At 36.5% G+C, this 23,797-nt stretch overlaps 1 protein-coding gene across 7 annotated transcripts in view; it reads right to left on the bottom strand.

The window, feature by feature from the left end:
• Nucleotides 1-23,797, bottom strand: part of PLCB1 (phospholipase C beta 1) — a 662,592-nt gene that overhangs the window by 135,687 nt on the left and 503,108 nt on the right. For all 7 annotated transcript variants that reach the window (XM_064475872.1, XM_031434233.2, XM_031434231.2 and 4 more), the window contains exons 16-23: nucleotides 23,658-23,754; nucleotides 21,393-21,477; nucleotides 19,301-19,425; nucleotides 15,835-15,989; nucleotides 11,767-11,931; nucleotides 10,265-10,364; nucleotides 9,332-9,436; nucleotides 8,226-8,335 (exon numbers count right to left, since the gene is read on the bottom strand). In XM_064475872.1, the coding sequence (XP_064331942.1) occupies nucleotides 8,226-8,335; nucleotides 9,332-9,436; nucleotides 10,265-10,364; nucleotides 11,767-11,931; nucleotides 15,835-15,989; nucleotides 19,301-19,425; nucleotides 21,393-21,477; nucleotides 23,658-23,754 (942 nt within the window). The remainder of the gene's footprint in view (nucleotides 1-8,225; nucleotides 8,336-9,331; nucleotides 9,437-10,264; nucleotides 10,365-11,766; nucleotides 11,932-15,834; nucleotides 15,990-19,300; nucleotides 19,426-21,392; nucleotides 21,478-23,657; nucleotides 23,755-23,797) is intronic.

Here is a 23,797-nt window from a genome sequence, read left to right as displayed (position 1 = left end):
GAGTTAAATAAAACAGTTAGATACACGAGCTGAAAAACCAAAAGCCCCTATACAATACTGTAATTAAATTTTTGGTACCATCACTGAAAGGTTGAGTAATTCCCACTCTATGGATATATGAGCTGAAATGCAAAAAACAAAGCCCTCATTCCACTCGCAAGAATCAGCGGAAGTCAGCATTTGTGACTATTGCTCCCCAGACTTTTCCCAAATCTTTTTTATGAGTTTGAATAAAATAAACAAGAAATCCTTTTGCATCATACTGGAAATTACAATAGAAACAAAAAAAACTAGAAATATCAGTTTTCTCAATTTAATGCAGAGACTCTTGAGATTCCATTAAACACATTTCAAGGAAGGAAGGTTGAGAAGTTAGTATTTCAGTTGCACTAGATTTGCCTTTGCTGGGTGGAGAAAAATGTGCAGAATCAGCTACAGCAGAAGTAGGTCACTGCCCTCCAGTGGCTAAATGGAGTCATTACAACGTTTTGCCTTCAAAACATGGGATAGTGAGTGACCTTTTTAAAGCCAAGATTTTATTATAAAAATAGTATTTATGTCCTTCTTATTTCCAGAATGAACGAATGTGCCTTTGCAATATAATACAAGTGGGTCAGTAAAGGTATAACTGGAAATTATTACAAGTTTTAGAGAAAGAGGATATGCCATTTGGTAGGCTAGTTGAAAAGGTTTCCCGTCCGGGCACTGAACATTTGTATCTGATCATCAAGCCACAGAGAACCGGGATTTCAGGAATTTAGTGGGGTGGTTATTATGCTAAGTAGAGGGCCTTCCAAATACCAAATGCGTGACTGCACTATCGGAGGTGCTGGGTCATGCTGTCATGCCCGAGTCATCTAAGAAGTACAGCAGGATGGCAGCATCTTGACTTGGATCCCTGATGGGTGTGGCTCAAGGGCAAGGTCATCAGTGTTTCCAGAATATTAAAGGCAAGACTCACAATTTCATCCTGCAGAAATCCAGCCCATTCAGGACAAATGTGGGCAGTGGATGAGTCTTCAGCAAAAGTAGCCTTTCCCTCAAGAAAAAGAGCTTCCTTAAACATGTGTGCAGTTGGTACCTTACATTTATATCACCTGAATGAAATTAGATAATGTATCTGCCCCCCAACTCCAAAAAGAATTTCTAAAAACTATATCCTGATGTGTGTGCTCTGAAGCATGTTGGGGTGAAGTATGCTAATATTTGCAACCTACTTTGAAATGCATCACAAATAAGATGGAATAATGAAGGTAAAGGGATGTAGAGATGGCCATACATGTGATAAAGCAAATGCATCAAAACTGAAGTTGCAGAATCCAGGTGATTGATATACAGATGTTCTTTTAATTCTTTCAACATTTGTGTACATTTGAGAATGTTATATTATAAATTACATAGATTATATAAATTATATATATTTAAATTATAGTGAATTATGACAAAACTCTTATATTTTTAAAAGTTTACCAGCGTGAGTTAGAAGCAAAAGGCAGCTTTGAGGAGTAAACTCAACTACTGACTTCAGGTTTTGTCATCATAGGTGTCATCATACAAAGAAATCATCAGCATTCACATGGTATGTCACTGCTGAAGCCTTCGTGACAACGGCAAGATACACGCAGAGGTGTGAAGTTTTATTAAAGTCAGTCTCTTCCTCCAGACTGTAAGGCCCATGAGAGCATCTTATTTTTCTTGTCATTATAGTTCTATAATGCCCAGCATGGGGACTTACATTGTTGTGTTAAAAAAAAATTTACTGAATGAATGAATGAAGAAATCCAGTTTGTTTCCGGCTCATGTATAATCCATAGATGGAGTATTAATGACAAAGTCCTGAAACTTTAGAACCACTTAAATGCAAAAGAAAGAAAGAAAGAAAGAAAGAAAGAAAGAAAGAAAGAAAGAAAGAAAGAAAGAAAGAAAGAAAGAAAGAAAGAAAGAAAGAAAGAAAGAAAGAAAGAAAGAAAGAAAGAAAGAAAGAAAGAAAGAAAGAAAGAAAGAAAGAAGAAGGAAGGAAGGAAGGAAGGAAGGAAGGAAGGAAGGAAGGAAGGAAGGAAGGAAGGAAGGAAAAGAAAGAGAAAGAAAGAAAAACAGGGTAGGGAATAGCTCAGTGGCAGAGCACATACCTAGCATGCATGAGGTCCTGGGTTCAAGTCCCAGTACTTCCGTTTAAGAAAAAAATTTAAAAGAAAAGAAAAAAACATTTTTTGAATTAATTAATCAATGAGTAGGAAGAGTGAAGATGCCACTCTTTCTGTTGTCTGTGGTTAGAGAATCTGCATTTAATTCATAATTGCAGCAGTTTATTTACAAAGAGATAAAAGTGTGACAGGACGTAGCTCTGCTGACTATTTTGTGTGGCATATGTTACCATTCCTACCAACTTTAATTTATTAGAAATATTTTGATATCATCTCCAAAGAAGTCGGCAGAAATGAGTTCTTTTGGCCTTGAAGGCTGGAGCATCGGGTCCTCTCTTCCATCTTAACTTTCCCCAACAGTGGAAATGATCGCTTGGTGAATGAATGCAGACATTGTGACTTGGAAGCTTTGAGCTGGGGAATCTGTCCTTTGGCCAAGGCAGTGTACAAAGTAATCAAATAGAGCCCACATGTATAAACCTAACTTATTTTAAAATATTTATTTATATTTATTCATTTTTTTTAAATTGAAGTGCAGTCAGTTACAATGTGTCAAACCTGACTTATTGAAGAACAAATTCTGATCATATCCAGCGATTTTAAAGAGAGAAATCTTGACATTTGAGTCAACAGAAAATTCACTTCAGAGGATTATTATTTAAGGTAAAGGTCTTATATTCTGTGCTCACTCATCCAGGAGATCTGTCACAAAGGACAGGAAGATGAATAAGGGCCAGTCCTTGTTAAAAGTTATGGAAAATTGCAGTTTTGTTATTGAGGCAGTGTGATGTAGTGTAGTGTAGACGCTTGCTACTCAAGGTGTGGACCATGGAACAGTGTGATCCCCTCAGCTGGGGCTGGTCAGAGACCCCAAGCCTCAGGCCCCACCCCGGACCCACTGAATCAGGCCCAGCTTGTTATCACGATGCCCTGGTCTGTACACTGAACTTCTAGAATTATTGGTGTAGAGCACGCGTTCTGGAGCCAGGTTGCTCGGATTTCAATCCCAATTCTGCTCCTTTGTAGTTGTGTGGCACTGAGTAAGGAATTGAACCTCTCAGCACCTCAGTCTCCTCATCAGATAAATGGGAATGATAATAGTAGTAGTTAAGACAATGCGGATGTTTTATGACTTACATGTGTTAACGCATTTAAAAGGCTCAGAATGGGGCCAGGTACATAGTAAGCACTCAGTAAAAGGTTTCTGCACTCCTTGACGTGCTAAAAGAAGTCAAGTTCAAATTCTGCATTTGGACGTTAATGATATCACATAATGTTTCCTAGTCAATACGTTGGATATTTCCTTAACTTCTTTAGAGGCGCATTTTAAACATAGAAAATTAGTGTTACTGGTGTCTCATCAGTCATCTGCATAACCACATTAAACTATTAGGGCTGTGGGACACTTTTTTAAACTAAGAATCTTTGTAAAGAAAAAAATAGATACACAGGAAACATGCTGGAAGGACATACACCCAAAATGTTAACACTATCTGCAAGATTACTGAGGCCCTTTTTGTTTCTTTGTTTTTTATGTTTTAAAATTTGTATATGACCTTTTATTTATAGAAATAACTGTAAATATTAAAGCGCCTTTGTTATGATTCAGATTAGGCAACTTTCTGTGATGTTACTAATCCAGGATCCTGAATTGTGACTTTAAAAGAGACAAAATAAATCCAGCAACTCAAATCTGTTATTCCTTAACTTCCTACACACACACACACACATATACATATGTGTGTGTGTGTGTGTGTGTGTGTATATATATATATATATATATATATGTATATATATTTGGAATTATATACATTGGAATTTTATGTATATTTATGTATAAATTTTTCACACGATCTGAAACATTTGTTTATTATTCAAAGCATGGGGTATTTCCAACTTTCCTACTTATTTGGTTTGCAAATTACTTTATGAAGATGTCTTATTAGGTGACTACAATTCTGGGAATATTTTGGAGTCCAATAAAGTCCTTCATTTTCAAATAGAAATGACCTTTGTAACTACCAAGTTAAAAGGATTGTACTAAAAAAGTCTTTGTTGCTGAAACAGTGTCTCCAGTGTCCGCCACGTCCTAGATAGAATCTCCTTTTGAGAAAACCATAGGTACTCATTTTCAGTGGCCTCATTCAAACAAACTTACATTATTCCAAGACCAGATAAAGGGCGCACTGGTGTTCAAAGGTGTGAAATGATTTTTCTCTCCCAGCATTACATGGGCAAGGCAAACGATTTTTTTTTCTTGAGCTTTAAAAATGAGGTCATTTAAGGGTTTAGATATGTCAAAGGGAAAAGAAATTATATTTTCTCTGTTGGACCATATGGAATCTATGTGGTTCAATGCTTCTAAAATTACTTCTAAAACTGAAAATGTTCAACTTTAAGTTTAACCAATATTATACATTTACTGAAAATTCTTACTGATCACCATTTTTGGAGGAGAAACAAAGATAATGTTGACCTAAAATTCTACTTTTGTATTTTCATATTCATTAATGTTATATGCAACTTAAGTAGGTTTTTGATATGTGATGTTTGGTGCAATGATAAGGCTTTGAAAGGGCAATTATATAAAAGATCTGCAATCTCAAAGGCCCTAGGTCTCCCACTCCTCAGAGGGAGGTTTTTTTCCTGTTGCTGCTGTGAAGCATTTTTAAAAATTGAAGTATAGTTAATTTACAATGTTGTGTTAGTTTCAAGTGTACAGCAAAGTGATTCAGTTTTACATACATTCTTTTTCAGATTCTTTTTCATTATAGGCATTGAAGGTATTGAATATAGTTCCCTGTGCTACACAGTAGGTCCTTGTTGTTTTACCTATTTTATATACAGTCCTGTGTATATATTAATCCTAAACTCCTAATTTATCCCTCCGTCCCATTCACTTTCCCCTTTGGTAACCGTAAGTTTGTTTTCTATGTCTGTCAATCGATTTCTGTTTTATAAATAACTGCATTTGTATCATATTTTTTAGATTCCACATATAAGTGATATCGTATGATATTTGTCTTTCTCTGTCTGACTTACTTCACTTAATATGATCATCTCTAGATCCATCCATGTTGCCACAAATGGCTTTCTTTCATTCTTTTTAAAGGCTGGGCAATATTACATTGTGTCCATTTTATATATACCACATTTTCTTTGCCCATTCATCTGTCGATGAACATTCAGGTTACCCAGAGTGGCCTTTTTTGGCAATCATTAGAGAATGGTCTCTCTGAGGCACCATTAGCAAAACGTTTCATTGCAAGACTTTTACCTCTGCTGCTCTACTGTATAAGCTGAAATTGGTGGTGTCTTGAAATGTTCTCTTCAAGTGAGTGTTTACTCCTTGGAGAACCTCACTAACAAATAGGTAGAAGTCGATGATATAAAAACGTGTTCTTTCTAAATAGTGACAAAACATGCAATTTTATTTGAAAATGCTTTCCTTGAACTCCTATTTTTTAGAAAATAAAACACATCCACTTGGTTAAAGAGATTCCTGTTTTCTAATTAGAGAGGAAGACTTAGTAGTAATTTATTTACATCTACATAAGTCATCTTTACCTTGAATCATATTTTATTAAATACATTAGTAAGCTACAGGGAGCAGAAGAGAAAAGAGTTTCAGAGTTTAGAAATCCAGTGATTTCTAAGGAGAGCTTTTTAATTTCACATTGGTGTTTATATGAGCACGACAAGTTCATCGAATTCACCAGTCTTAATCTTTTCAAAGGCCATTGGGGAAAAAAAAAAGTACTATTATCTCTAAAGAAACAGTGGAATTAAAGATGTAACTATTGTCAAACAGTTAAATTCTAGTCCCCACGTAAAAAATTCAGAAAGGGCATTTATTTTTGAATTTAATGCTAACAGAGCAGCTACGTAGCACTGTGGGCTTCCCTGCGAGCAGAACTGGACCCGGGATTCTTGAGCAACTGATTGTAAGATCGCTCTCAGGAGAGAACAGGAGGGAAATGAGGAAGGCAGGGGAAGACAAGGAAATGAGCTAAGCTGAAACAGGGTTTCAGTTGGAGTCTGGCCCCAGCCTGATCCCATCGGGGACATGGGAACTTGAAATGCAACACAGAAGTTGCCTGCTCAGAAGCAAGCGGCCTTGGCTGTTACTCTCCTGTATCTTACAGTTGCTGCGCACAGGTCACCTCCTCGCAAGAATAACCTGCCAGACATCTCCAAACAAGGTAGTTCCTATCAGCCCAGGCCAGTCCTCAGAGAAGTCTGCAGCTGTGAGCAGTGGAGGCAGCAGCCCTGAAAAGGAGATCTGGGCAGGGTACCACCGGCGTCTGCTCAGAGCGTGGAAAGACATCTCTGTCTGCGGGCTCTGTACAAGCCAAGCAGTGCGTGCTCAGACTATCCTCTCAAAATTCAACTAGGAAACCTAAGTGTTTTTCACTGTCTCTTTTTTCCCCTCTGCAGATGCTAAGCGTAAATGTGAAAGACACAAGTAGCTCTGAATGTATATTCATGTCTGCCATTAGGCATAACTCTCTGGCAGCCTAAAACTTCCCAATAAGCCCATTCCGTGCATACAACAAAAAGCAATATTTATGAGAATCTCCGGTCTAATTTTCAGTTTCATCACAGAAGATATGTCTCTTGGTTCTATCGGACACAATGCCTGCAGCGTAAATAAGGGCCTGAAAATTTTTACTCATATGTTAAATATGTTTTTCTTTCATGTCATTTCATTTTCTCTCTTGTTCAATTAACTCAACATCTCAGATCAAAACTTTCTGTAATTCTACACAAGAAAATAATCACAGATGTGCTCAAAAATATATTTGCATGATGTTCACTGAAGATCCGTTTAAAATCGTGATGCATTTAAAATACCCTAAATCTAAATAAATAAATAAATACAGCAGTACATAAAAGCAAAAACAAAAATAAATAAAAATAAAATAAAATACCCAATAATCAGATTGGAAAAATAAATTATTGTAGCTCTATGAAGTGATTAAAAGCTATGTCGTAGGAGAATACTTTATGACATGAAAAATATTTGCATTAGGTGAAAATAAAAGGTTAAAACACAAATTGTGAATATTATCCCATTTTATGAAAAAATACTAATTGTGTATAAACAGACTAGCTATATATACACCCCATGTTTACAGTGTTATCTCGGAGTGGCTTGGGTATTTGGTTTATAGGTGATATATTTTGGATTTTCTTTTCTCATTTTTATTTTTAAAAATTTTCTACGATAAACCGAGGTTTCTTTATTCTTTTAGAATAAGAAAGAGATTATTTGATAAATAATGCCAACTTTAATAGACTTGCTATTACAGTTACCCAAACAGTTCTCATGGTTTTTTTCCTATCCTGATCATTCTCCATTTTTCTCATCTTTTTCTCTGAATTTATCCTCTGAATATTCAAATGAAATACAAAACAGCTACTTTCTATCACTATTTGTAACACTGCTGTCCTCTCCAATGATCATGAAATTATATTTCAGTCTACATAGAGGGTTCATATTTTTAAATTTCACTTCTAATATTTCTAGATATTCCTTAATTATTCTTTTCATTGACATCTAGTTAAGAATAATACATCAGCTATTTAGGGAATATGTATTATAACACATAAATAGACAGAAATAACAGTAAACACTTTATGGCCCACACTACGCACCAGGTATTGTGTTAAGTACCATATATATGTATCACAAGAAATCACAAACACACTTTGAAAATCCTGCACTTTAAAGACAAATACCAAATGACTTGATGATCGTCTTCTTTTTTAACTGCCTTATTCATCTGTAATCTATATGAAATAATGTAGAAACTTTCCCCTGAAACAGCAAGATGTGTACTGTTTAATGGGGTCACAAAATACGATGCTGGTGGTGGCCACAGAATGCAGGAAGAGAATGAAATATGAAAGATTCAGGCAATCACCTAGGTGTTTTGTGAGATGATGCTAAACTCCATCAAAGTGGTTTTCCCATGTGCTCATTTCCTCTCCTGAGGGTTAATGCCATGTAGGCAAAGCCAGCAACAAGATGTGGAAATCATGCTTAATGCCACGCACAAAATTAGAACACCCACTCACCTCTTTCTTTACTTCTTCTTCATCTTCCAATGTCAAAGCAGCCAGTTGCTTAGCTCTCTGTTCCATCAGATTCACATATCGGATTGGATTTGACAAAGCCTCAATCACGTCTAAATAAGGAAGAGGCATTTGAGACCAAAGGTCCTGGAAATACTGATTATCCATCATCCATCCAGCCATCCACACATTCATCCATCCAGTCACCCATCCATCCATGCATTCGTTCATCATCTTTCTACCCAACCATCTGTTTACTGATTCACCATCCATCTTCCATCCTTTTGTCTACCCATATAACAACTACTCATCCATCCAATATTTTGGAAATGGACAAGGGTCAGTACCCTTTGCTGAAACCTCAGGAAGAGAGAACTCAAAGGAGATCAGCTCTGGGAGGCAAACTGGACAAACTCCAATTCAGAATGCCTCAGTACTCCAAATTTTTAGGTTTCTCTTTGAGGGTTTCATCCATTCCAGGAATGGACCACACACCTGTCCTATTTGGCCCAAATGGTGTTTCACGATGGAGACATTTCACATAAAAAGGCTGCTTTCCAGACTGTTGAAAGAACCCAATGATTTGGCAATAGGGGTCTCATTTGCACATGACACAGCTCGAGCGAGTTATGGCTGCCATCTTTGGAGGAGGCGTGTGCTCCAGGATTGCCATAGTCACTACCACTCCCCAGTGTCTTGCACTCCGGGCACTTGGTACTATCAGCATTTAAATGTATAATTTCTGGTTGACATCATCATAAGTTAATTCCTCTAAATTTAGGGTGTCACTCGTGGAAAAGATCAGGGCTCCAAAACTGGCTGAAGGCCAGTCCATTGTACTGAGCTAGACGGACTGTGTGAAATCAGGCAGCATTGGCTAGAAAGTACGGGCTCATGAGAGTAATACTACCAATGGATAAATATGCTTAATGCTTTATTGGGACTTAAACAAAAATTTAGTCACAAAGATTTGATCGATTTACCTCTAAACATGCATAGAAAAACAGGGGTAATAATGAGGACTTTGTTTGGTCCAGTTTCCTTTCCACTAAGTCACAAAAATATGCATGAACCCAGATGGAAATACCCTTTCGAGTTAGGTTATTTACCTGCATATGTATCTGGGACATAGTCCTTCACCTCTATGTAGACAAAGACAGCTGGGAGCGTCAGAGGCTGGTTCCTCTCATTTCTCAGGCAGATGTAGTGATAGCCTGGAGGGTGACATAATACTGTGTCTCATATTTTCTTCACAATGTTAGTGATAACACAGGAACATCTATTCCATGGAAGTGTTCATTTTAGGTGACTTGGATGACAAAAGCTCACTTCTTTCTTATGTTAATCAGATTAACATGAGATTAACATTAAGAGGTAAAGTATTTTCCTCCTCAGACAGGAAAGCAATGTTGATTCTGATTTTTTTTCCTTTTCTAACTATGTTTTTTTCCCATAAGAGAGAATTTGAAACCATATGTCATGGATTGAAATATTGGTCCAAATTTGTCCCCTGTACATGATTTCTTGACTTCTTGCTTAGCCACATGCTCTGCTTTGGACAAGAGGATGTCAGTGTTATGGTGCAAGCAGAGACTTAAAATACACTTGCAGAAACAGGGGTGTCCTTATGCATCCCACTGGGCTCTAGTGATGTCTGTAAGTGTCACTGTCCCTTCAGCTGGGGCCCCTGAATAAGCACATATGGAAAGACCTAAGCCTGGCCCACAGCCTAAAGCACAGCCATATGCCTGACCCTCACCAAACCCTGCCACCCCACAGATCTGAATACAAAACACTTGTTACAAGGCTTTGAGTTTTCAGATAGCTTGTTACACACACTTGTCTGGGAAGAGCTGACTGATACACCATCGCATGTCACAAAAGCACAGAACTACCAGGTTTAAATAAATCATCTTATAATCTGTTTATGTAACAAAACACCAAAGCAGCAAATAGCTTCCTAAATCATTCTTTAATGATCGTGTAAGGCAGTGGTTTTCTTTACAACTTTGCTTAAAAGCTTCTCACCATGCTATCCATACCTGGTCGAATTGCTTGTACTGGCAAGATCCGGTGACCAATAAATTTACCTCCTTCTTCATAAACTGCTATCCTCAAACAGGCCAGGGAAGGAAGAACTACCTGAAGGACGTTAAGGAGACACGGGGTTACCAGAACGAGCAACTCGGAGAAAGAATCAGAAGGGCATTATTCAAACAGGCCCCACTTTTCCAAATCCGAGTAGAAGCTTCTACTTCGCTAACTGATAGAAAATTAAGTGGCTGCTCTATAACTTAGATTTTCAAAAGGAGAAAGATGACCAGAGATATGGCTTCTTCTATGTTTTATCACCTTGTCCTAAGGAGAAATTTGCTCAACAACTAGACCATGTTCTTCTGACATGAACATTCCCAGTGTGGACATGACAACAGTTCTATGTTTAAATACAAAGACTTGGTGGTTTTATTACTCATTGAGCATTTACTACTATATTTTCAAAGCATATTTCTTTTCATACTTTCGAGGCAAAGCAAAAATTAAATAAGTAGCTTTCAAAGATAGCTTTCAAAATAAGATTTTTTTAAATGAAGCTATCATTTCCCAAATTAACAAGTAATTGCTCATTTTTTCCCCTCAACGTGGACTATGCAGTTATATCCCATGTCAAAAACACAAGACAAGTTGTATCATTAAATATTTATTTCTTTGGTAACACAAACAAACTAACTTTGAGTCAATTGACTATTTTCAATGTGTCAGACATTTTCTAAGTGTTTTTGGTGTATTAGGGAATATTTACAGCAACTCTGTGAAGTAGACAGTATTATTAAAGTCCAGTTAACATATGAAAAAAAAAAGCTGGAGTACAGAGACCTTTAACATAGATGCTCTATTTGTAGAAGACTGCCTTGAATAGATATTTTAGCCAGATAAAAGCAAACAGTATGGTAAGAAAGTTTTACCCTACTAGACAATTATTCTACTGGACCTGCATCTTACAATGTGTGTGAAGCATGTGTGAAAAAGATTTGCTTTCTGGTGAAGGCAGAGGGAAAGCCCAGTCGTATGTAAAAGGATTTAACTCTATCAGACAGAATCTGGGCAGGATGTAAAGACCAGCGCCACTGGTTAGAGATTCTAGGGAGTTTAATTCACATTGTTGTTTTTAAGGAAGTAAGAACTTCCTTTTCTTTGGCTACGATGTTATTCTCTATTTCCCACTCTGCTTTGCTTGAATTACAGTGAAAACATATCATTTATCATTTTATTATGAGAGGATATGAGTCAGATTTACATGTTATTCTGGTCTTCCAAATGAGGTATCCCAGAATTACCTGATGTACAATCCAATTGTGAAAAATCCAAACAAATGATTCACAGAAATCTTCCATAGTTTTAAAGATAGCTTTGAAAATGCTATTGCATTATAAATGTGTAAATTCCAAAATGAAGCAACAGATAATTCCTCATTTCTTTTTTTTTCCCCCAGTGTAAAACACCTAGACTATGCAGTTACATCTCATGTTAAAGTCATGAGACCAACCTTTTTGAAAACAATGGGTTCTTCCTCCCAGACAGGATTTACGGCATTTCCTTGTGATGTCTTGGTCTTAAATGCCTTCCTCCTTGTGTCCACAGGCAAACCAAACATATCCACTTCCACATAAGTCCCGACTTTCTTATCAGAAAGAAATTGACCTGAAATAATCTAGAAAGTAATAAAAAAAATCATTATTCTTGATAAATGAATAACAGTGGTGTAAGAGAATATTTAGGGAGGTACAAACGCTGGTTCTGAATGTTGAACTGTAATCAAGAAAAATACCATATGAGATCGCTCATATGTGGAATCTAAAAGTAAAAACAAACAAACAAGCAAACAAACAAAACATAAATACAAAACACAAATAGACTCACAGACATAGAATACAAACTTGTGGTTGCCAAGGGGGCAGGGGGTGGGAAGGGACAGACTGGGATTTCAAAATTGTAGAATGATAAACAAGATTATACTGTATAGCACAAGGAAATATACACAAGATCTTATGGTAGCTCACAGAGAAAAAAATGTGACAATGAATATATGTATGTTCATGTCTAACTGAAAAATTGTGCTCTACAGTGGAATTTGACACAACACTGTAAAATGATTATAAATCAATAAAAAATGTTTAAAAAAAAGATAAAATAGAAACAAGAGTACAAATATGATTTTTTTTTCGTTAAAGACTTAGTAGAGGAATACTAAAAATGTTGAGGCTAAGCGTCAATTAGTAAGACAGCGTTGTATAGGAGGAAATAAATGAACAAGTATGGAAAGTTTCATGAGATTATGCCTTTTGTGTTTGAGAGCTACAGCTATTCATGTTAAAGACTGATCCTTAGAGCCAACGGAATATAAAGGATTCGCTAATCCTTAAATATGTGATAAGAGAAATAAACTCTCATTTCAGCATGATTGTGAATGAAATTAAAAGGTCATTTAAGAGTACAAATTTAAGAATACTATATAATATACTTGAAAGTTGCTAAAAGAGTAGATCATAAATGTTTGTGGCACCAAAACCAGAAAATCATGGTAATTCTGTGAGATGCTGAAAGTAGTAACTAACCCTATGTAGTAATCATTGCACAATATATACAAGTATATATCTCAATACATATTTAAAGGAGTACATCACATCATCACGAGGTACATCTTAAACTTACTCAGTGTTGTATGTTCACAATATGTCATTAAACCTGGACAAATTTTAAAACAAATATTGGACCCTGTATTGACATAATTATGGAGAAGAAATCACATCAAGAGTCTGGTTTCAAATTTTTTTTGAAAAAAGGAATGGATGAATAAAGCTATAAATAAAATTTTCTGTTCACCAATTTGAATTATAAAAAGAAGAGCACAAATTTAAAATTTAACATAGCAGAAAGTCTAGCACTTTAAAAAATATCCTCTTGTTCATAAAATTCAACTTGAAAGAGTGGTTATAACACCATGCTATTCCAATTCTCAAAGTTGTTACATTTTAAATAAAAAGGCACAATGCTGACTTAAAAAACACCGAAAAGAAATACTGATTTTAAACCATTAAGCCCAGTTTATCATCATTCCTATCCTCACCTGGTCAGCCATCCTTCCACACAATTGTGGGTATCTTTTGCCTAGCTATAAAATTAATGAATATGGGTGGGGCTGGGTGGAGGGTACGGCTCAGTGGTAGAGAGTGTGCTTAGCATACACAAGGTCCTGGGTTCAATCCTCAGTACCTCCTCTAAAAATAAATACATGAACTTAATTACTTCCCTCCTCTCCCCTACAAATTAAAGAATATTGTGGAGTTCAATGAGATTTTTTAATTACATATTCATAACATGTCTCCCATGTCTGCCTCTCTTTCTAAGCCAATTTTCAGAATCTGAGGGATCCTCAGGGGTTGTAAAGATTAATGGAGACAAACAAGATGTCCTGCTTTAACACCAGAGTGGGGAGTGCGGAAAGCAAGAACGGACGGAGTGGACCTCGGGATCCGGGTTGTCTGGTGGACAAAGCTATGTGCCAGCCAACAGAGCCCTGAGCTCAGGTCTGTGAAAGAGAGAACTGCCAAGATTATGGCTGGGCCAGAAATAAGACACAACAGTGGCCTGAGAATGGCCAGCAGAGGCTGAGGGAGGCCAAAGGCAGCAATAGGCTGACGTGATCAGAGCATCTAAACAAGTTAGAGAGAAAGCCATGATGGAGAGGTTCTCTGGATTTACCCCTGGGACAGCTCACTTCTCCTGAGTGTTCTCTCTGCCTGAGGTCATCAGATCTGCAAACAACAATCTCTTTGTTTAATCGGGGGTTCTACAGGAGAACAACTTAGCAGGCATTTTATAACGTGTTTGAAACTTCCAAGGTATGGGAGTCACGCTGAGAATTCAGATGCATCAAAGATGTGTGCTTAGGATTTTGATTAGTCCTTAACTAAATCAGTGACACTCAGCCTCAATGTTCTCATCGGTAAACAGGATGGTGGAACATCACTGGAGCTCACAGGTCCATTCTGGTATAAAGCCTATGACAGGGGACCAAAGCAAAGGCAGTACTGGGCGGATGTGCGCTGCATCTTGGCTCTCGCTGCAATGTGGAGGGCAGGACCCTGCCACAGCGTCCCTACTGCAGCACATCCTGTCCTTTAGAGGACACTGACATTTCCAGGACAGCGCCTCCATTCTGGACTCAGGCAGCAGCTTACACCTGCCTGGGACCCATTATTTCCCCTCAGCTTCTCTCTGTCATTGCTCACAATCCTGTCTCTATGCCAGTGTTTATAATTGCTTACACTGTCATGGTAGAATTTTCAAGAAAAAATAAATAAGCAAGCAAATATATAAAACAAAGACGAAATAGTATTACTTTGTCAAAACATTATTAGTTTGACTCAACTGTAACTACAATTGACAAGGACTCTAAAAATAACGTTTTATCAGTGTGTCATGCTTAAGGGTTTATCTTAATCAGACTTGACAGGAGTTTAACATCCTTTGCTGAAAACAACTTCCTAAACTAAATATAACCTTGGAGCTCTGATTCTGCCAACTCCACTCTTCAGATAAATGGTGTGAGATAATTTCACATGATATCTTTGTGAGACACTTCACTTCAATTTTAATCTTTGGCATCAAGTGACATAAATTTTAAAGTTCAAATGGGCATAACAAGCTCAGGGTAGATATAAATTAGTGAAATTGTTACAGAGCATTTTCTTAATGTAGTTTTCCACATGCCTTTGATTTAAGGTCAATCAGAAAGTTGCATTTATGCACAATAAAAAAATTCTTAGTACTGCAGTTATACAGTTAAGCAGAAAAGAAATGAACCTTTAAAAAGTAAATGGAACTTGGTTACATCAACCAAAGGCTTATAGAATTCATGTAAAAATCTCTTTATAAGAATGATTTCCCATTCATAGTATTATCATAGGATTAAAAATATTTTCTCACAGCTAGAAAAAATTGTATCTCCCGTAACATCAATTTCAAAGCTTGCAGAAACCATTTGGAATTAATTTTTTAGGGTCAGGTGTATATTTCATAAAGCAATTCTTGTATTTAATATCATTATTATGTGCTTTAAATCCCTGAATACTCTGAGTGTCATAAGCAATGCTATAGTAACTTGAGAGCTTTTATTCAATATTTAACCATGTTTTGAGAGGATACTTTTTTCTCTAATTTTGCTCAGTGTGGCTATTTTTTTAAAACTAATGGGGGCAAATAAAGCCCAGAAGATTTCTCCAATATGAGTTACTCTTTTTTGTGGTCAATTTCACTGTGGAATCTTTGCACCAAAAGAAAAGGACTGTCCGTGGTGAATGTCATCAACTTGTTTTATTGATTTTGGGTCTGATTTTTATCCTATTAAAGGGCGTTGGGGCGGCTCAGTCCCTCTATCATTCGTGTAACTTTTGAAAACTTCCAACTGAATCCTTAAAGGAAAAAAAAATATATGAAGGAAGGGAAGACTTTGCTAGGAGCTAAATTTCTAATGACAGAACTAGTTTACGCAGAATAGGTGATGTTGAAGACTTCTGCTGGTTTTACGCTTTGAGGGTAGGGGTGTATGTACCTTCACAGACAAGGTGTTGGCCACTATCCCATCCACGATGCCTTCGGTGAAAGGATCAAAATGCTTGTCAGGCCGCCTCATGAACTCCGGCTTCAGTCTGTAGCCACTCTTGCCGTTGTATTCATACATGCCCATGTTGATTTGCATTGCCAGGTCTGAACACCAAAAACACAAACCTTATCGCTACTGTAATTATATTTGGAGCAAGAAGGTAAGATTGTATTACAGCTCACTTTTGCTCCCCCTTTAAAAAGAAATATTTAGTCATTGTAAAAACTTAGGAAACAAAGACAAGAAAAAAAAATTGAGCTGTCATCTCCAAATCCAGAGGTAAACCACTGCCAACAGGGGGGTATATATTCTGTTACTCTAGTTCAAGTGTATTTTGAACATGCAGTATGCCCATTTCATTAAATATCTGTTTGCGTTCATTCAAACAGCTGTATGAAATTCTTTTGAATCGTTATGTCTGAATACATGTATCATACAAGCCCCTCTGTGGGCACATTTATGTCTCTTCCAGTATTTCATCATTACACATAATGTTTGAATGAACATCATCGTGGTGAAACCTTTGAAGCCAAAACTAACGATGTTCTGAGCAGTAAAATTTCTAGGTTAAAAAAAAAAATATGCACATTGGGAAAGCTTTTTGGTAATTCTTACTAAAATGTCCATCAGAAGTTTGAAGCTACTTTAAAACCCCAACCCATGTTTTTGAGGATGGACTTTGTCACACCTCACCAACACTGGATGCTCCCATTCTTCTTTTTTTAATTTATAGGAAAAAAGATTTCTTTTTTCCATTTCTTTGATTACTTACCACCAATACCTAATTACACATCAACTCGTTACTAATGGACAAAGATCGCTGGTCAACATTTTGCTCAGACTCAGTGTATGAAATAAATGTCTACATCAATTGCAATTGTGAGTGAAGCAACCAAAAAACCATTTTAAAGTCATAAGGAATCTGGGAAGCTGTCAGTTTGCTCCAGACTATCTGAGTCACAACTCAGCTCTATTTAGTTGGATGATAAAGAGGTGATGATGGAATTATTTCCTAGTTCCATGTAACAAATCATTTTCAGAGCAGAGAAAATAAAAAAAAAAAATAAGTGAAATCTTGTCTCCATTTTAGTAAGCTATGATACCAAAATGGGACAAAGAACCAAAAAAGAAAGTGATGGATTTATTATGCTTGAAAACAATTAACTCCAAAAGCCTAAAAAATTACATTAACAAGTCACGTATTCTAAAAAATAATACATAAGCAAGTAGAATTTATCCCAAGAATAAAAGGATACGTCCATTATTAGGAGATGTACTAATACAGTTTATTGCATTGATTCATAAAAGAAGAAATGAACATGTGATTATCCGAAAAGATGTCAAAGACACATTTAATAATAGTCAACATAAATTCCTAAAACACTGCTGTCATTTAGGGCAAGTGTAGATTCCTTTAGTGTGTAAAAGACTATCTGTTTCCACTCAGGGTGTCACAATATGACATCCTCACTAGTGTCAGGATAAGGAGGAAGTGCCCAGTCTTAATACTACTATTTAATATTATTTTAGAACAGTCAGTCCAAGGCACTAAGAAGGGGAAAAAATATAAATGTGATTAAACTATTGTAATTGTGTATCTGAAAAACCCAATAGACTCTACTGGCAAAAGAGGCTATTATGAATTTAGGAAGATTATCATTTATAAAAAATACATTTATTTATAAAATAAATATACAAATATAAATATCCAGAAACAATCTGTGAAAAATCTAATGTTCAGAAAAAAAAAAAAAGGATTTCATCTAAAGAAACTAGACCTCTAATGAAAATGAGTGATTTTGTTGAGAAACTTAATATAATAATTTTTAAAGTTAAGAGGAAAATGTTCTTTCTGTGATAAAAGAACTAAAAATTTGAAAGTGTCGGTTTTCTTCAGATGAACTTATACATTTAATGGGATTTTAATCAAAATCTTATTTTCTTTTCAGTGCGGGGGAGGTGAACATGAGAACAATTAAGCTAAATTCACTTGGAATGAGGATCCCACTGACAACAGCAAGGAAAGAACAGAACGTGAGTAGCCATGAAAGAAAACTTCCGTGTCCAGGTGTTAAATCATATTATGAAACATTATGGTAATAACAGTGAGTTATTGGCTCCAGGAAGGCCAAAAACCTTATTAATGGGGAAAAAATATAAATTGAAAAAATGGACCCAAATTAACAACCCAAAAGGCTACATCTACTAAGTTATAATTTCAGTTCAGTGTAAAAAGAGATTGTTCTCTTACCGAGATTATATATGAAAATGAAATTTGTATGGATGAAAGGGTTAAATTTCATATAGAAAAGAAACTCTGAAAAAAATAGGTGTAAATATGGGTCTGATCCTCAGGTGAGGAGCCTGCAATCAGGAAAGCAGACCAAGACAAACAAAATAAAACATTAGTCAGCCTAATCTCAATTGTTTCACAAAATAAAACAACGTGACCTTTATATAAAACGTGACGTTATAAATGAGTGAGAAAATTGACAATTGTCCTGACCAGGCAATTCATAAAAGCAGAAATGTGAAAATCAATACACAGATTTAAACTGTTCAACCTCAACAATAATCAAAGAAATAAAATTTAAAAGAACGGTGATATATTTTCTCTGAAATATTATTATTAGTTAATGATAATACTTAACCAAGATTTCAAGTGAGAGGGAACAATTCATATTATATATTGTGGATGGAGGAGAAATCTCCAATGCAACATTTCTGATGGACAGTTTGGCCTTAGGCACAAAGGTTCTTAAACCTTTCACATCTTTTAACAGAATAATTCTATTTTAGGAACTTTTCCAAAAGAACATTAGGAGATAAACTTGCCAATTTATATTCAAGACTGTTTTCAGAGTATTATTTATAGTAGAAAAAGAAAGTCCTAATGTTCAGTGATAGGAAATGGATTTTAGTGAATTATGAGATGTGCTTAACAATCAGCTATTAAAATTCATGTTTCTGTATGACATTTAAATATATATTTATATTTAAACAAGATATTAAGTCCAAAACCACGTATATACATAGCCAAAAAACCTTGCAGATTACAAAGCCAAAAGTTAACGTTGAATCCCTGAGTGGTAGCATTCCTGGCAGTTCTATTCTTTTCTTTATACTTTCAAAACATTTTTTACATTTTCTAAAATAAGTATATATTGCTTTAAGAAGCATAAATAGTTTTATTTGAAAATAATGTGGAACAAGTAGAAATAAAGACTGTGTATAAACTATTGAAAACAATTTCTTAATTTTCAAAATTCGCTTTTTTTGCAGAAATATCTCATGAAAATTTGCTTTTGTTTCTTCAGTCAAGTCTGGCAATTTTATTCCCCTTGGGAATGGTTTTCAGACACCTGGAAATGTGGCTTTAAAACAGAACGGAAACGAGCATTAACGTGCTACTCACCTACGGTTTGGAAATTAAGTGCAACCATTTGGCAGCCTGCGTTCCAGAAGAGCTGAGGCATGTAGTTGGAGGAATCCACGCGGGTTCCTTTTGGATATATCCTGCTTAGCTGCATTTTGTTATATCTGGACCATCATGTTAAGTAGTGAATACAATTACAACAATAGTTAGCCAATAATATTAGCTGAGAAGCCGCCTCTTCCCTTTCTCTGCTGGGGAAATGAATTAAAGATGGATGATCTCATTGGGATAGTAGGTGAAATATGTAAAAAGCTTTCTGAATAAATAAAATCCATGTGCTTATAGGAGATAAATGCAAGCATCACCTTTGCAGAGGTTTGTGGAAAAAACTAATGAGGTAGCAAAAATGGTTGAGTTGACGTGATTTTGTGAACATTATTAAGGACCAGCCCAGCAATTAAGGACCCTTGTGGAAGTTGGAGCCTGTCAGATAGTGTGAGAGGACAATGTTGTGTTTGGCAGAAGTAGATTCTATGAACTGTATGGCTATTTTTGAAATGCTCTCTGCTCATTTTCTTAACCTTCTCTGGGAGGCTATTCACCAAGACTGTGAATGATTGATAACAAAGCAAATATAGCACAGAAGGTTTGACCTTGTCTTGTATTTTGATTCCTACTGTCATCAGTTTTCCATCCCGAGAACCTTTTAGTTATCAAATGATGCTGTGTCTTATGTGGAATCTAAAAAAAATGATGCAAATCTTATTTATAATCCAAAAATAAACTCCCGGGCATAGAAGGCAAACTATGGTTCCCAAAGGGGAAAGGGGAGGGGAGGGATAAATTAAGAGTTTGCGATTAACAGATACACACTACTGTATATAAAACAGATAAACAACAAGGACCCACTGTATAGCACAGGGAACTATGTTTAATATCTTGTAATAAGCTATAATGGAAAAGAATCTGAAAAAAGTGTGTATGTATATGTAACTGAATTGCTTTGCTGTATACCTGAAACTAACACTATAAATCAAATACACTTCAATAAAAAAGAAAATTAAAAAAAGAAACACAATTGACTATTTCCATGACCAAGCTTGGTAGAGGTTAGCTAAGGTTCTGAGCTTGACAGGGGGGTTAGTCCAAATAGAGTTTGAACCCTAATTCTGCAACTTGCTAGCTGTATGACCCAGGGCAAGTTATTTCATGTTCCTGTGCCACAGTTTCCTCATCTATAAAAGAGATGAAACAATCCCTATATTACAGGGCTATTGGGAGGATTAAATGATGATAAAACGTGTAACAAAAGGTTAGCATGTAGTTAGCACTGAATGAATATTAATGATCATGTTTTTCACAGTGTCACTTTATTTGTGGAATTTCCATTTGCTTCCCCTCCTACTCTTCATGAGTTTTAAAGGTGACTTTCTTATTGTAGAACTTGCTTTATGAAATTTGGGCTGCTTGGGACATTTAATATTAATTTTATGAAAAAACTTTAAAGACCTGTGTCGTTTTACTTTGATTTAGGGATAAAAGTAAATTTTTTTGTTGTCAGGAGTATTGGCAAAGTCACTATGAGCAATATATATTTATATTCTCCTCATCCCAACTAATTTTTGGTTGGATATCTATTACATGTAAGGATGTGAGATGTCATTTCTGTTTTACAGGCGAGTAAAAGTCAGAAGGATTGAGCAAATTGCCAAAGGATGAAGTCCCTGAGGGTGTGAAGGTGACCTTGAACTCTGGGCTTCCTTTACTCCAAGGCTGGCCCTCTTTCCCACGTGCCAGACTATCCTACTCAGCGGGGAGGGTATAGCTCAGTGGTAGAGTGCATGCCTAGCACGCATGAGATCCTTGGTTCAATCCCCGGTAATTCCATTAAAAATACATAAATAAATAAACCTAATTACCTCCTCCCCTTACCCCCCCCCAAAAACTCCCTAAGAGTTCTCATCACAGACTACCACCCACCACTGCATATGAAACCTGAAACTGTCACCCCCAAGTGCCAGAACATAAGCCATTTCATGCACCTTTCTTCTTACTAGGGACAAAAAATTAAACCAGTAACAGATGACTTCACTTGTGTTGATTCTGCAGACATCCGTCAAATCAAGGATACTCTACAAATTCCACTGGAGACTTGGTGAGTTGTTCAAGTCCTTTAGTTTCCACGAAGGAAGACATTTCAAAACTTCTATTCCTTTCTGAGTTAAGGACAACAAAAAAAGGAGAGGAAAAACATTCAATATTATAAATGATAACATAGGAGAAGTCGGCAAATGTTCCATGATGTTGGGGGCAAAGAATCCTCCAATAACTTTAAATAACTTTTAAATTCTAATTTTTTCCTGGTGAACTATTTCCCTGTAACAAAAGTTGAGTCTTAGTTGTCTTTTCTAATATTTGCTACCTCGGTCAGGTAGTGCTTGTGGTGGAACTAGGGTGGGGAAATGAAATTTAGATGTAGATAATGTGTCCATGAAAGCCATCTGGTCAAAAGAGCAGGGGTCCTATGGGAACTTTGGCTCTAAATCCATTCCCATGGGCTTCCTGAGGCCATTGTGAGGATGATCCAGGCAGCCCACGTGCACATTCCCGCTAGAGGCTGTCTCTTACATCCCCACCGTCATCACCGCAAGTTGGTGCAGACAGTTTGGGTTCAAACAGCTAATGTGAGTGACATCAGAATTTTGTTATTTTAAAGCAGAAATATCCTGGAGCATTTTCCAGTCTGGTGGCCTCATTTTCCATTTGGAAAGCAGGGGCCGTGGGGGTGAATGTGCTGGAAGGCTCAAAATTCTTGGACACAGAGCAACATTTCGCAAATGAAAACCAAGCTTCCAATTAAAGTGAGAGAAACAAAGTTATCTTAGTTTAGAAAGAGGAAGAGTCAGACAGCTTCTCGGTCCTCTTCCCAGGTGGCGATCACACTGCTGCGTGCAGCCCGAGACCTGTCATCCAGAGCAGTGAGGCAGCGCTCGGTGATGTAAACCGAGCCACCTGGGGGCATCTTTCCCTCTTTTTTGATGCCCACTTTTCGTAATTAAAGCCTCATTTTTCTTCCTCGTCGCTCCCAGATTCCTTCTGTATGCAGCTCTTCACCTTCCCAATTTAGTCAACCCTACAGGGAACCCCTACTTCTCTGACTTGGGTCCATCAAAAGTCTACTTTCAAATGACTACTTTACGCATGACTGTTAAGGAAAATTAAGTCAGTTGAATAGGTTCTTTGTAGAATACGTGCAGTGTTCTTTTGGGAAAAAATGGATAAAATGATATAAAGCACACGGAGAAAAAGACTTGTTTGTAAAGGCTGGTCCTGTTGTTACCGGGCCCTTCTCAGCCTGGGTGCTTGTCTGGGAGCTTTTGACTTGTGAATTGGGAAAACTCATTTTATAGCCAAAGAAAGTAATGGTAATCTAAAAATCACTACCTCATGAGGCTTCCAACTGAACAGCTTGTAGCAAGAAGCATCAGTGATTATAACGTTAAATTGTTGACATCTTTACATTTAACCCTTATTGGAAGTTAAATTCTTCGTGGTAGGGATCTAGATGCCATGTTATTAAGTTAAGGCTCTTTGGGCAAAATTACACAATTCTACGTAGATGTGTTATGTAAAGGCTTAGACAATGACGTATCTATAAAACTCTCCTTTTAGATAAGAGGCTGCTGTGTTTAAGACAAAATTCATCTTTTAAGAGCATATGCTTATAAAAGTAGCTAAATGTCCCAAGGATTCTCTTAACTTGAGAGCATCTTATATTTCATGCGAATACAAAGGGTATTATCATAAAAGGGCTCTTTTCTCTAGCTGGAGGAAAGATGATATGTATATAGATTTGCATCCAGTGTGGATGTGTGGTTGGATAAAGGGAAAACACCAAGCGATGGGAAGTTAATGAAATACTCCCTTAAACATATAAAACGTAGGCTGGACAAACGGAATCTGGGTGAATTGGCTGATTTGGTTCTATTTCCAATTATCAGGGCTGATCAAGTCTCCAGCTGCCTCCTGTCTAGGGGATGCTAGAGAGTTTATTACACTGTCACTTATATAATTGACGGAATGTTTTATGTGGTCACAAATGAAAAACAACGTAAAACCCCTTAATTAACTGTATCCTAGTGTAACATCTTTCAGATAACCGTGTATGGCTTGCAAGCCCTATCGAGAACTTTGGGAAAGCATCATGGAATATTTTCTCATTCTTTTTAGATATATTTATTTATATAAATAAAAACCAGATAGCAAATTCATGTATAAATTCAAGACTTCATAGACTAGTTCTAGTAAGGGTAATATTTTTGGGTCTAATTACCTTGTGTTTAAAATACATTCATTATATGCTATATTGGGGTTTTATTCTCTAGGGAAAACTTACTTTTTGAAATTTCAAATGATTCAAACTTGACGGGCTGAATATAGTTCACCAGATTAGACATCTCTTCCGTGGCCATGGCTTCACTCCCAGCGGTCCCCTGGAAGCAGGAATTAAAACAAAGTTCCCAGAGTTAGCATTAT

The sequence above is a fragment of the Camelus dromedarius genome, chromosome 18 (genome assembly GCF_036321535.1).
Source record: "Camelus dromedarius isolate mCamDro1 chromosome 18, mCamDro1.pat, whole genome shotgun sequence".
NCBI lineage: Eukaryota > Metazoa > Chordata > Mammalia > Artiodactyla > Camelidae > Camelus > Camelus dromedarius.
This window is presented reverse-complemented; position numbering and strand designations above follow the sequence as displayed.